This window comes from Glandiceps talaboti, chromosome 6 (genome assembly GCF_964340395.1).
Source record: "Glandiceps talaboti chromosome 6, keGlaTala1.1, whole genome shotgun sequence".
NCBI classification, from domain to species: Eukaryota; Metazoa; Hemichordata; class Enteropneusta; family Spengelidae; genus Glandiceps; species Glandiceps talaboti.
This window is the reverse complement of record NC_135554.1, coordinates 11,327,999-11,340,474: the sequence shown is the minus strand read 5'-3', so window position 1 is coordinate 11,340,474 and position 12,476 is coordinate 11,327,999. Positions and strand designations below refer to the sequence as shown.

Genomic DNA, 12,476 nt, shown 5'->3' with positions numbered 1-12,476 from the left:
ATAATCCGATAGTCCTTCGCATCTGAGCATGCTCAGTCTGGATTGCAAGTTCCCTATTGTATTTTTTTGAATGTACTAATCTTGTTATGTCTTTCCTTTCTAGATGTCTGGATGTAGAGATATCTGAGCAAGGTTCCATAGAGTATGTAAAACAGTTAATCCTGGGATGTATTCATGGTTTATGTGAGAGACTATCACCAGACAATAAGCCACTGCCAAAACGTATGTTGTTCCAATTAATGCATTCATTTCTTTTCATACAAAATCTATAGTTGTACATAATTTTTGTCAAGTAGAAAATTTTTGTCACAATAGAGTAAACTTCCAAAAAGTATGTCCCAGTGTAGTCTCATGTACAACCACTTCAACATTTATTTCCCAGTACCCAATCCCAGCTAGTTGTTCACTGCCGATCCTAAAACATATTTTTTATGTATTCAAGGAAAATTTCAGAAAGTGGTAGCCCAAGGATGATGACCAATAGTCCCATGCACCTGAACTGAAAACGGTTCCTCTGTTGGAAATATGTTTGTTATTAAAATACTTTCATGTCTGTAAATCTTCCATCCTTTAAATCATTGCATAATCAAATTGTCATGGTACATTGTAGCCTGAGTGGGCTGCAAATTGTGGTAGCCCCTAGTCTATCTGCTAGACCTCAGCTGTTCTTCGCTATCGAGGATGGAACCACTGAAACCTTTGATTGTTTCGAGTTCAGGAAAGCCGTCACTGTGAATTTCGTTCGCTTATTGTATCGAAAAAAAGCCCAAACGTCTAGACAAGACAAGAATTGGTTGTCTTTGGACACGGGACTACTAGTACTGTTAATTTCAAGCCCCTCATGTATGTGTTAAAGACTACATCGAAGCACTATGTGTACATTTTGTGTATGTCATAACCAGTTTGTGTTTGAACATAGTGTTGATAATGATATATGCCATATAAAAATATTTATAATGTCTCCTCTTCTCAACAGATATCCTAAGTGTTGAACAGTTTAACGTAGATTTAATTATCCAGTGTATACGTGTATCGGATAATCCACAAACACATCACCATGCTATGCTGTTACTAGCCTGTGCTGCTGGTCTCTTCCCTGTAAGTAAATTACAGTACAAATCTTAGTTCTTTTTTTGAAGAAGCTTGTCCGAGCTTCTAAACGAAACTATCAAGATCAGTGAGCCTGATCATAAGATTTCATGTTGAGATAGACACAATAAAGATAACACACAAACATCACAGTGTGGGCACTTTATTTAGTTAATGATATAAACAGTAACTGCATGAAAGAAACAGTTCAGTTGGCTGCTGACCATTAATTTTGTTTGAACTTCAAGAAATTATACCTCATGTCTATTGTCATTATAGTAGTGTGCATGCTGCAAAATAGTGTAATGAATTTATATATATTTCATTATCCTCTCATTAGAGATTTGTATTGATAAAACTCAACTTTGAAATTTGAACTCTTGAAAACCTTCACACAGTTGAAATTTTACGAAAATGAAACTAAAACTTCTATCCACATGTATGTAACAAACCCACAGGTGTAGACAAGAGAGCTTCACCTAAACTTTCACTTTTACAAATTACAATGGTGTGTAGTTCTTCTGAATAAATAGTTTAAATATCTAATAAATGTATAAAATGTTTGTTATTGCACGTACAAAAACAAAACTTTTTTTTACATATTTTTTAAGTTTTTGCAATTTATTTAGTTACAAACACAGACTTGGCAATTGTTGTCTCACATTGATTTTTTCAAGTATGAAGCCATTATAAAATTGTTTTATAAATTAAAAATCCCAAATAAAAACTCAATCCTCATCCATATGGCCAAAAAAAACCCTATACTTCTACACTTGATATGAATGCTGTAAATGAGATTGACAAATACAGTGTTAAGAGTTGTATTTACCTACCTCCTACAATCACAAATACATTATATAAATTTGTTTCATGTATTTGTATTTATTTCTGTTATAAGTATATAATGAGAAAAACTGTATTTTTCACAGGAACACGTGTTACACAATATAATGTCCATCTTTACCTTCATGGGTGCTAACTTACTAAGACAAGATGATTCCTACAGTTTTCAAGTTATCAACAAGATAGTACAGACTATTATACCAGTATTGATCAAGGTAAGAATAAAACATTGTTACCATAGTAACAAGATAGTACAAACTATAATACCTGTATTGATTAAGGTAAGAGTCAAACATTGTCAAAATACTAGCTGTATCACTTCAACTCATTTCGCGAGTCCCTAGTGGGGGGGGGGGGGGGGGGGGGGGGGGGGGGTGATAACAGCCCATTTTAATATAACCCAGATAATGGTAACTAGACCAGTGAAAATTTGGATATATGACACGTATGTACAAACTACATGTATATGCAAAAGAAGTGCATAAGTAACGAGTAAAACAGTCCCAATCAACAAATGCAATCCGACATTTCGAATTAATATTCTTTAACAAGGATAAAGGGAAGATATAAGTCGGTATACAAAGTCTGGCTTACATCTGTGTAACTGAAAAGGAACGACACACAACTAGCTTTAACAAACAGTAAAGTATTACATAGAAAGATGTTAAAATCACACGCACCGTAGAGAACCCCAAAACGCGTTCTGAAAGAGAGAATGGACATAATTAGATGGTAGCAGGGAATGGCGTAAAGAGTCTGCTCATTCCAGAAGGTTCTAAACATCCCAGGCATATATGCAAATATGCAAATGTATATATGCAAATTTGTTTAATGATAAATTCCATGTCCATTTCCAACTGCTCACATGTATAACATATTTTATACCTCATCCTAATTATCTCGTTCACATTTCAGGCAAGTGAGGAAGATGCAATGCGAGAAAAACTTGGAGGCGGCATTGAGGATGTGGTTGTCATGGTAACCAGGGTGTTTGTGGATGCATTACCCCACATTCCGGCTCATCGTCAGTTACCTGTATTAACACAGTTACTAGACACCCTAGGTAGCGATAGATTCCTATGGACGGTGGTTATACTTCTGTTGGCCAGTCATGTCTGTAAAAAAACTGACAACTCGGCAGATTCCGAAAACAAGGTTAGTTCTCTCACAAACACCACACAAAAATTATTGTTTTTTGATAGTGATATCTATGTACTCGTCATAAAATGGATTCAGGGAAAAAATTTGGTGATTTATTTTGTCAACATAGTATATCTATCGTAATACAGTGTGTTTGTTTATTAGACAATTATATAAAACATCATGGTTGCCATGGTAACCTTGCTTAGTATCGCTGTACTCTATTTTAGCAAACTGTGATAATTATAATAACAATTTTATTGCTGCATGTAAACATCAACTATTTTTTTTTTTTAAAGAACTTGATTTGAACCGAATTTTTTACTATTAAGTGAAAATAACTGTTTGTTGTGATTTTACATTTTGATGACAGGCAATTATTGGTGCAGGCAAAGACATAGAGTTATGTTTATCAGTTTGTCATTACTGTACTCCTGGTGTACAAGTTAAGAGTTTGATACAGATACTACAGTATCTTAATTCTCTACCTGAAGACAAGGATGACAGTAAGTTGACACCTCCACTATTTACCCCCCCCCCTCCCCCTCCCCCACCCACACCTCCATGTACCTGTAAACCTGATGTACAAGTCAAAAGTTGTGATTCAGATTCTACAATACCTGTGTTCTCTACCTGAAGAAAAAAAACAAAAGCAAGTTGACATCACCCCCTCCATCCATGGCTTCCCAACCCCATGTATAGGTATACTTTGGTTTCGTCCTTTGATAGAGTGATCTATGTTAGACAAAAGAGGGGTGACAAGCAATTGGCATATTTAAATATTATTCCCCAGTATGTTATACAATACAATACAATTCAATACATGCAATACAGTACAGCACAATGCAATACCATACCATACAATACAATACAATACAATACAATACAATACAACACAACACAACACGAAGCAATGCAGTACAGTGCAATGCAATATATGTTAATACTCTCACAGGGAGAAATAGATTTGTCTGCTTTGTAACATACAAAAATGCCAAACATTATGAACAACAAACTAGCAATACTCAGTTTACAAAAAAATTATGGTATTTTTGGTTCAAAGAAATGAAATATTACAAAAAATGTATCTCTGGGGTTTGTTTTTTTATAGAACCTGCACTGCCTGGAATGTTAAGACCTGGCAGAACTCCCAAGTCAGCTGAGAAGAAGAAAACAGAACCATTATTTAATGTTGAAAGAAACACATCTAAACAATTACGTCAATTTAAATATGTAGTTGTCAGTTTCTTGCCACAACTCTTGGCAAGTACAACATTTGTCAGTCAGGTAAGGTAGCATCAAATTTTGTAACATTCAGATAAGTGTGGAGCGTTATGAAAGCACATCTTAATTACTGTCATGCTAGATAAATATCTGCAAGTCCAGAGAGAAAAGCAACCCATTAATCATCTGAATTCATTGATAAGTAAATGTGCATCAAATAGACAAAAAAAAATTCAACTGAAAATTCATCTGTGATCAATGGTATATCGTAGTATCAGATTAATTCTGAACAAAGCTTTGAAATTGGAATTTTCGACTGCACACTTCAGTCATCTTTACTGTTAGTAAGTGAAAGGTAACATATTTACGACCATTCATTAGTAAAATCTAAATACATAATTTGGGTGTGAAGCAAAGATGGTTTGTTTAAAGCTAAGAGCGCTGTCTTAATTTGACTGGTTAATGTACAAGTGTTTGTCATAATTTTTTTTTTTTTTTTTTTTTTTTTTTCTCTTTTTTTTTTTGTCATAAGTTTGTAAAGTGTACAGTAAATGAAATACCGAGGAGTCTTCATAGCCTAGCTGCTAGACCTTCGAGCAGTTGTGCTAACTTTTCGAAACAACCGTAGGTCACATAACCAAGGACTGAACTCCATATTGACTGTGAACAAAGGTGCACAGTAAACCTTCAGTTTTTGTACGGTAGCCTTCTGAGCACAGGTCTGAGGTCTTACTACAAAGATATAGAGGCCGTCGTTCTAGTTCTGACTGTTTTTAGATGAATACTGATTTGGGCTGACTCTACAATTTGTAAATGAAAAAAATGAAAAAAGAAAAGAAATAAAATGAATGTCTCATTGCTCTCTGTTTGTAGATTGCTGAGTTGTCAGAAGATGCAATGAATGAGATGAAAGTACTTTATCAAAGGTAGGATACTTCTTGTCAGTTTATCTAAATCTGTATTTTGATTGGAATTAACTCTAATTTCTAGCATTGAAAAGTGTTCAATATCAACCAAAATCACACATGAAATATTCCAGACATACTATTAGTTGATAGATCAGGGAAGATGTCCGTCAGCTTTAGAGCGTGCAGTAAAGTATGCCCTCTAGTGGTGGAAAAGAGAAATTAGTGATGTGTATGATAAAATTTGTTGTACTGTGTAGAAAATGTAGAAGAGTAACGGTTTTGTTTAGCCTATTTGTACATGTGGCAAACCTGTGAAGATCTATAATCATCGTTGATGTTAATCTTGTATATATCTCTTGTTAGTCTTTTAGAGGAAAACTTACGGTATATGGCCATCACAGCTAGATCATTAGAAGCCAATCATGAAAAGCCTTCTGTCAAGTTTTGGAGGGCATTGCTACATAAAGCCTATGATATACTAGATAAGGTAAGTGTAGAATATATTGCTACATAAGGCCATTGATACACTAGATATGGTAAGTGTAGAATACATTGCTACATAAGACCAATGATACACTAGATATGGTAAGTGTACGATTACGTCAACATCTCCCCCCCCCCCCCCATGTTTTATTTTATTCATTTGGAAAATACTTGTGACAATAAAAGTTTTCTTACTACTTGTCTTCAACCTGTAGTGACAAGGCCCCTTAGGCCACTCATATTTTGAACGCAGAAAAGTATTTTGAGAATGTCATGTAATTACACGAACACTGCAGAATTTATCTACATGTAGAATTTATATAGTGTGGTGAAATAATTGGTTTTTTCTTTATTTTCCACTCTAGGTGAATGCCCTGCTACCAACCAGTGCCTTCATAACCGTTGTGTCTGGGTTGATGCATCACAGTGCTGCTTCAGTCCGTCGTAAAGCTATGGAACTCCTGAATAATAAACTAGCTCAGCACAGAGAACCTTTCACAGAACAGCAGGTATGTGTTGATGAAATTGTTGGACAGTAGCTCATATTTTATAATTATGTCTTTGTCTTGACTGAAAAATTATAGTTGAATTAAATTTAAGTGTTTGGATGGAAAAATTTCATTTGAAAAAATTAGTAATTTTTTTCAATGTTTTAGATGCCAAAATTGTTAAAATTTTAAATTGTAAAATCCTTGAATGGATGAATTAGTTTACCACTGTATGAACCATAGCACTTTATTCTGTAAAGTTTATATGTTTTACAGTACAAATGAGGATGCCTTGGTGTTTCTGCTGCACTGTTAAACAGATAACAATGCTTATCACGTTACAATGTGATTCTGTGTGTGTTGTGTCTCTGTTATTGGTACAAATGTAGTCTAGAGTTTGAAATTTGTCTATCGTTGTGTCAAAAACATGTCCCATGAGTGAAACGCCAAGCCAACATCATTTCTACTGTCAACGTGACTGCAAGTTATATTTTGCATACATTGTACTTAGGCACTGTAAAGTACATATATGAACACCATGGTGGTTAGACTCAAGATTTTCAAAATACTCATTTTATTAGGAAACTAGGGGGTTACCATTTTCCAAACGGTTGACCTTTAACCCAAGCCACCTATCCTGACAGTAATGTGATGTATTTTGTTTGTTCTCTTGACCTCTACACATCATTCCACTATTCAGGTGTCGTCCCTGCTGAACATGGTTGATGAACTAGTGTCTGTTGCCAAGGCAACACAAGCCATTAGGGGAGACATGGAGGAATTGAACATCAACAAACAAACAGCGCTGTACAGTTTGAAACTTCTGTGTAAGATATTTGGATTGGAACATCCGAAGTCCTTTACTCCAGTTATTGAAGTCGTAACAAGGATTTTCTCAAGTGAAAACAGTAATCCTCAGGTCAGTAGAGTTTTGAACTTTTTATTTTATTTATTTAAATGTTTTTAATTCCTTTATAAGCAAGGAAGAAATACACCACACTACAAGACTTTGAAAAAAGAAAAGAAAAAATGACTTATATCCAAAGATTTTGACATTGTAAAATAAAATTTTCACTAGTTTCATATTCATTCTTGCACAAATTGATGCAAGGGTAGCCACTTCATTACTGCATAGAAGAAGAAAAAAAAGAGTGATTTTTCTCCATGATCATGGCGTCATCACCACACATTGTCATATCCTGGAAAGTCTTGCAAGCCTGTAAAGAGAAAAATATTCTTGTGAGGAGAAAAAGATATTCATATAATAAACAAAATTCAGGACTAAGATGTAACAGTCATATGTTTACATACATTATGGTAGTGAACAGTTTCAAAATATGTTAACATTGTGTTTTTTGTTTTCAGGTTGCTGCCAGTGCTCTGCTCTGCTTAGCTGAACTATGTACCAATCTGAAAGCTCATAACATTCCATATTTATCTAAGTTCATGCCACCATTATTAGAAGTACTGGATAACAATGAATCTACAGCAAGGTATGCACAGTGTTACATTAATAATCATTGGATGTTGCAAGGATAATTCAGACACAGTACAGTTAAAACATACACACTTTTGAAAATCATTGCGCAGAAAATTGTGGTGTCGGTCACGTGAAAAGTACACAATCATGTATTATTCTTGTTTGTGGATAACAGATTGCTTGTGTTAAAGACTTCATTAAATTTGAGGATTCACAGTTACATTTAACTGTTTTGTCTTTGTCCAAAAAAATTTCATGACAAATTGCGCATTTAGATTGACAAGTATATTTGTAATAAATTTTGTATGTTTTCAAGAATCAGTGCATGAATAAATATTGACAGTCACTCAAATCTGGAAGTGATCACTTACTGTATGCCGTGATAATCAGATATATATATAAATGTATTTGCTTTACAGTTCAGATCTGTTCCAACTAAGTGCTGTAACAGCACTACACAAGGTAGTGGATAACCTACCACACTTTCTAAGTCCTTACTTGCTGGATATACTGAAGAGGGTAAGTCAGCCGACAGTCACACATGCATGCATGCACGCACACACATGCACACATACATACATACATACATACACACACACACACATGGGCAAGCATGCATGCATAGATTCATACATACATACATACATACATACATACATACATACATACATACATACGTACCGGTACATACATACATATACATACATACATACATACATACATACATACATACATGCATGCATAGATTCATACATACATACATACATACATACATACATACATACATACATACATACATACATACATACATACATACATACACACATACACACACACGCTAGTTAATACATATATGTATAATAGTCACCATTACATGTACTGTTTTCATCATTACCAAGTCATATATCCATGAATGTTGATAAATGAAAGCAAATAATAATAGTTTTGATATTCAAAGACTATTTAGTCATACATGTTATACTACAAAATGTCTATGATCATAGCTTTTGTGTCAACTGTTTTGTTCTACACTAACCTATGTTCATTTCTTTCCACTAACCTGTGTTCATTTCTTTCCACTAACCTGTGTTCATTTCTTTCCACTGTGTAGGTTTCAGCACTTTCAACCATTGACAATGATGACAAGTCTCAGTTGAATATAAGATTAAAGGCAATCTGTGACAAACTATCCAATACTGTGGCCACCAGGATTTTACTACCTGCAGTTACCCAGTGTTATCATGATGTAGTTGATAGTGATGCAGTAAGTAGTCACCCAGTGTTATCATGATGTAGTTGATAGCGATGCAGTAAGTAGTTACCCAGTGTTATCATGATGTAGTTGATAGCAATGCAGTAAGTAGTTACCCAGTGTTATCACGATGTGGTTGATAGCAATGCTGTAAGTAGTCACCCAGTGTTATCATGATGTAGTTGATAGTGATACAGTAAGTAGTTACCCAGTGTTATCACGATGTAGTTGATAGTGATGCAGTAAGTAGTCACCCAGTGTTATCACGATGTAGTTGATAGCAATGCAGTAAATAGTCACCCAGTGTTATGTGGTTGATAGCAATGCAGTAAGTAGTCACCCAGTGTTGTGTGGTTGATAGCAATGCAGTAAGTAGTCACCCAGTGTTATCACGATGTGGTTGATAGCGTGCAGTAAGTAGTCACCCAGTGTTATCACGATGTAGTTGATAGCGATGCAGTAAGTAGTCACCCAGTGTTATCACGATGTAGTTGATAGCAATGCAGTAAGTAGTCACCAAGTGTTATCACGATGTAGTTGATAGCAATGCAGTAAGTAGTCACCCAGTGTTATCATGATGTAGTTGATAGCGATGCAGTAAGTAGTCGCCCAGTGTTATCACGATGTAGTTTATAGCAATGCAGTAAGTAGTCACCCAGTGTTATCATGATGTGGTTGATAGCGATGCAGTAAGTAGTCACCCAGTGTTATCACGATGTAGTTGATAGCAATGCAGTAAGTAGTCACCAAGTGTTATCACGATGTAGTTGATAGCGATGCAGTAAGTAGTCACCAAGTGTTATCACGATGTGGTTGATAGCAATGCAGTAAGTAGTCACCCAGTGTTATCACGATGTGGTTGATAGCAATGCAGTAAATAGTCACCCAGTGTTATCACGATGTAGTTGATAGCAATGCAGTAAGTAGTCACCCAGTGTTATCATGATGTAGTTGATAGCAATGCAGTAAATAGTCACCCAGTGTTGTGTGGTTGATAGCAATGCAGTAAGTAGTTACCCAGTGTTATCACGATGTAGTTGATAGCAATGCAGTAAGTAGTCACCCAGTGTTATGTGGTTGATAGCAATGCAGTAAGTAGTCACCCAGTGTTATGTGGTTGATAGCAATGCAGTAAGTAGTCACCCAGTGTTATCATGATGTGGTTGATAGCAATGCAGTAAGTAGTCACCCAGTGTTATGTAGTTGATAGTGATGCAGTAAGTAGTTACCCAGTGTTATCATGATGTAGTTGATAGCAATGCAGTAAGTAGTCACCCAGTGTTATGTGGTTGATAGCAATGCAGTAAGTAGTCACCCAGTGTTATGTGGTTGATAGCAATGCAGTAAGTAGTCACCCAGTGTTATCATGATGTAGTTGATAGCAATGCAGTAAGTAGTCACCCAGTGTTATGTAGTTGATAGCAATGCAGTAAATAGTCACCCAGTGTTGTGTGGTTGATAGCAATGCAGTAAGTAGTCACCCAGTGTTATCACGATGGAGTTGATAGCAATGCAGTAAGTAGTCACCCAGTGTTATGTAGTTGATAGCAATGCAGTAAATAGTCACCCAGTGTTGTGTGGTTGATAGCAATGCAGTAAGTAGTCACCCAGTGTTATCACGATGTGGTTGATAGCAATGCAGTAAGTAGTCACCCAGTGTTATGTAGTTGATAGTGATGCAGTAAGTAGTTACCCAGTGTTATCATGATGTAGTTGATAGCAATGCAGTAAGTAGTCACCCAGTGTTATCACGATGTAGTTGATAGCAATGCAGTAAGTAGTCACCCAGTGTTATGTGGTTGATAGCAATGCAGTAAGTAGTCACCCAGTGTTGTGTGGTTGATAGCAATGCAGTAAGTAGTCACCCAGTGTTGTGTGGTTGATAGCAATGCAGTAAGTAGTCACCCAGTGTTATCATGATGTAGTTGATAGCAATGCAGTAAGTAGTTACCCAGTGTTGTGTGGTTGATAGCAATGCAGTAAGTAGTCACCCAGTGTTGTGTGGTTGATAGCAATGCAGTAAGTAGTCACCCAGTGTTGTGTGGTTGATAGCAATGCAGTAAGTAGTCACCCAGTGTTATCATGATGTGGTTGATAGCAATGCAGTAAGTAGTCACCAAGTGTTGTGTGGTTGATAGCAATGCAGTAAGTAGTCACCCAGTGTTATGTGGTTGATAGCAATGCAGTAAGTAGTCACCCAGTGTTATGTGGTTGATAGCAATGCAGTAAGTAGTCACCCAGTGTTATCATGATGTAGTTGATAGCAATGCAGTAAGTAGTCACCCAGTGTTATCACGATGTGGTTGATAGCAATGCAGTAAGTAGTCACCCAGTGTTGTGTGGTTGATAGCAATGCAGTAAGTAGTCACCCAGTGTTATCACGATGTGGTTGATAGTGATGCAGTAAGTAGTTACCCAGTGTTATCATGATGTGGTTGATAGCAATGCAGTAAGTAGTCACCCAGTGTTATCATGATGTAGTTGATAGCAATGCAGTAAGTAGTCACCCAGTGTTATCACGATGTAGTTGATAGCAATGCAGTAAGTAGTCACCCAGTGTTATCATGATGTAGTTGATAGCAATGCAGTAAGTAGTCACCCAGTGTTATCACGATGTAGTTGATAGCAATGCAGTAAGTAGTCACCCAGTGTTATCACGATGTAGTTGATAGCAATGCAGTAAGTAGTCACCCAGTGTTATCACGATGTAGTTGATAGCAATGCAGTAAGTAGTCACCCAGTGTTATCACGATGTAGTTGATAGCAATGCAGTAAGTAGTCGCCCAGTGTTATCACGATGTAGTTGATAGCAATGCAGTAAGTAGTCACCCAGTGTTATCACGATGTAGTTGATAGTGATGCAGTAAGTAGTCACCAAGTGTTATCATGATGTGGTTGATAGCAATGCAGTAAGTAGTTACCCAGTGTTATCATGATGTAGTTGATAGCAATGCAGTAAGTAGTCACCCAGTGTTGTGTAGTTGATAGCAATGTAGTAAGTAGTCACCCAGTGTTATCATGATGTAGTTGATAGCAATGCAGTAAGTAGTCACCCAGTGTTATCATGATGTAGTTGATAGCAATGCAGTAAGTAGTCACCCAGTGTTATCACGATGTAGTTGATAGCGATGCAGTAAGTAGTCACCCAGTGTTATCACGATGTAGTTGATAGCAATGCAGTAAGTAGTCACCCAGTGTTATCACGATGTAGTTGATAGCGATGCAGTAAGTAGTCACCCAGTGTTATGTGGTTGATAGCAATGCAGTAAGTAGTCACCCAGTGTTATGTAGTTGATAGCAATGCAGTAAGTAGTCACCCAGTGTTATCACGATGTGGTTGATAGCAATGCAGTAAGAAGTCACCCAGTGTTGTGTTGTTGATAGCAATGCAGTAAGTAGTCACCCAGTGTTGTGTGGTTGATAGCAATGCAGTAAGTAGTCACCCAGTGTTGTGTGGTTGATAGCAATGCAGTAAGTAGTCACCCAGTGTTGTGTAGTTGATAGCAATGCAGTAAGTAGTCACCCAGTGTTATCATGATGTAGTTGATAGCAATGCAGTAAGTAGTCAC

General features: G+C 36.4%; 1 protein-coding gene across 1 annotated transcript in view; it reads left to right on the top strand.

The window, feature by feature from the left end:
* LOC144436325 (HEAT repeat-containing protein 1-like) overlaps window positions 1-12,476 on the top strand; it is a 42,867-nt gene that overhangs the window by 22,627 nt on the left and 7,764 nt on the right. Inside the window, exons 24-36 of the mRNA XM_078125081.1 lie at window positions 104-222; window positions 977-1,098; window positions 2,019-2,147; window positions 2,848-3,087; window positions 3,446-3,578; window positions 4,184-4,359; window positions 5,170-5,222; window positions 5,568-5,691; window positions 6,053-6,196; window positions 6,876-7,094; window positions 7,541-7,668; window positions 8,075-8,174; window positions 8,767-8,919. Of these exons, the coding sequence (XP_077981207.1) occupies window positions 104-222; window positions 977-1,098; window positions 2,019-2,147; window positions 2,848-3,087; window positions 3,446-3,578; window positions 4,184-4,359; window positions 5,170-5,222; window positions 5,568-5,691; window positions 6,053-6,196; window positions 6,876-7,094; window positions 7,541-7,668; window positions 8,075-8,174; window positions 8,767-8,919 (1,840 nt within the window). The remainder of the gene's footprint in view (window positions 1-103; window positions 223-976; window positions 1,099-2,018; window positions 2,148-2,847; window positions 3,088-3,445; window positions 3,579-4,183; window positions 4,360-5,169; window positions 5,223-5,567; window positions 5,692-6,052; window positions 6,197-6,875; window positions 7,095-7,540; window positions 7,669-8,074; window positions 8,175-8,766; window positions 8,920-12,476) is intronic.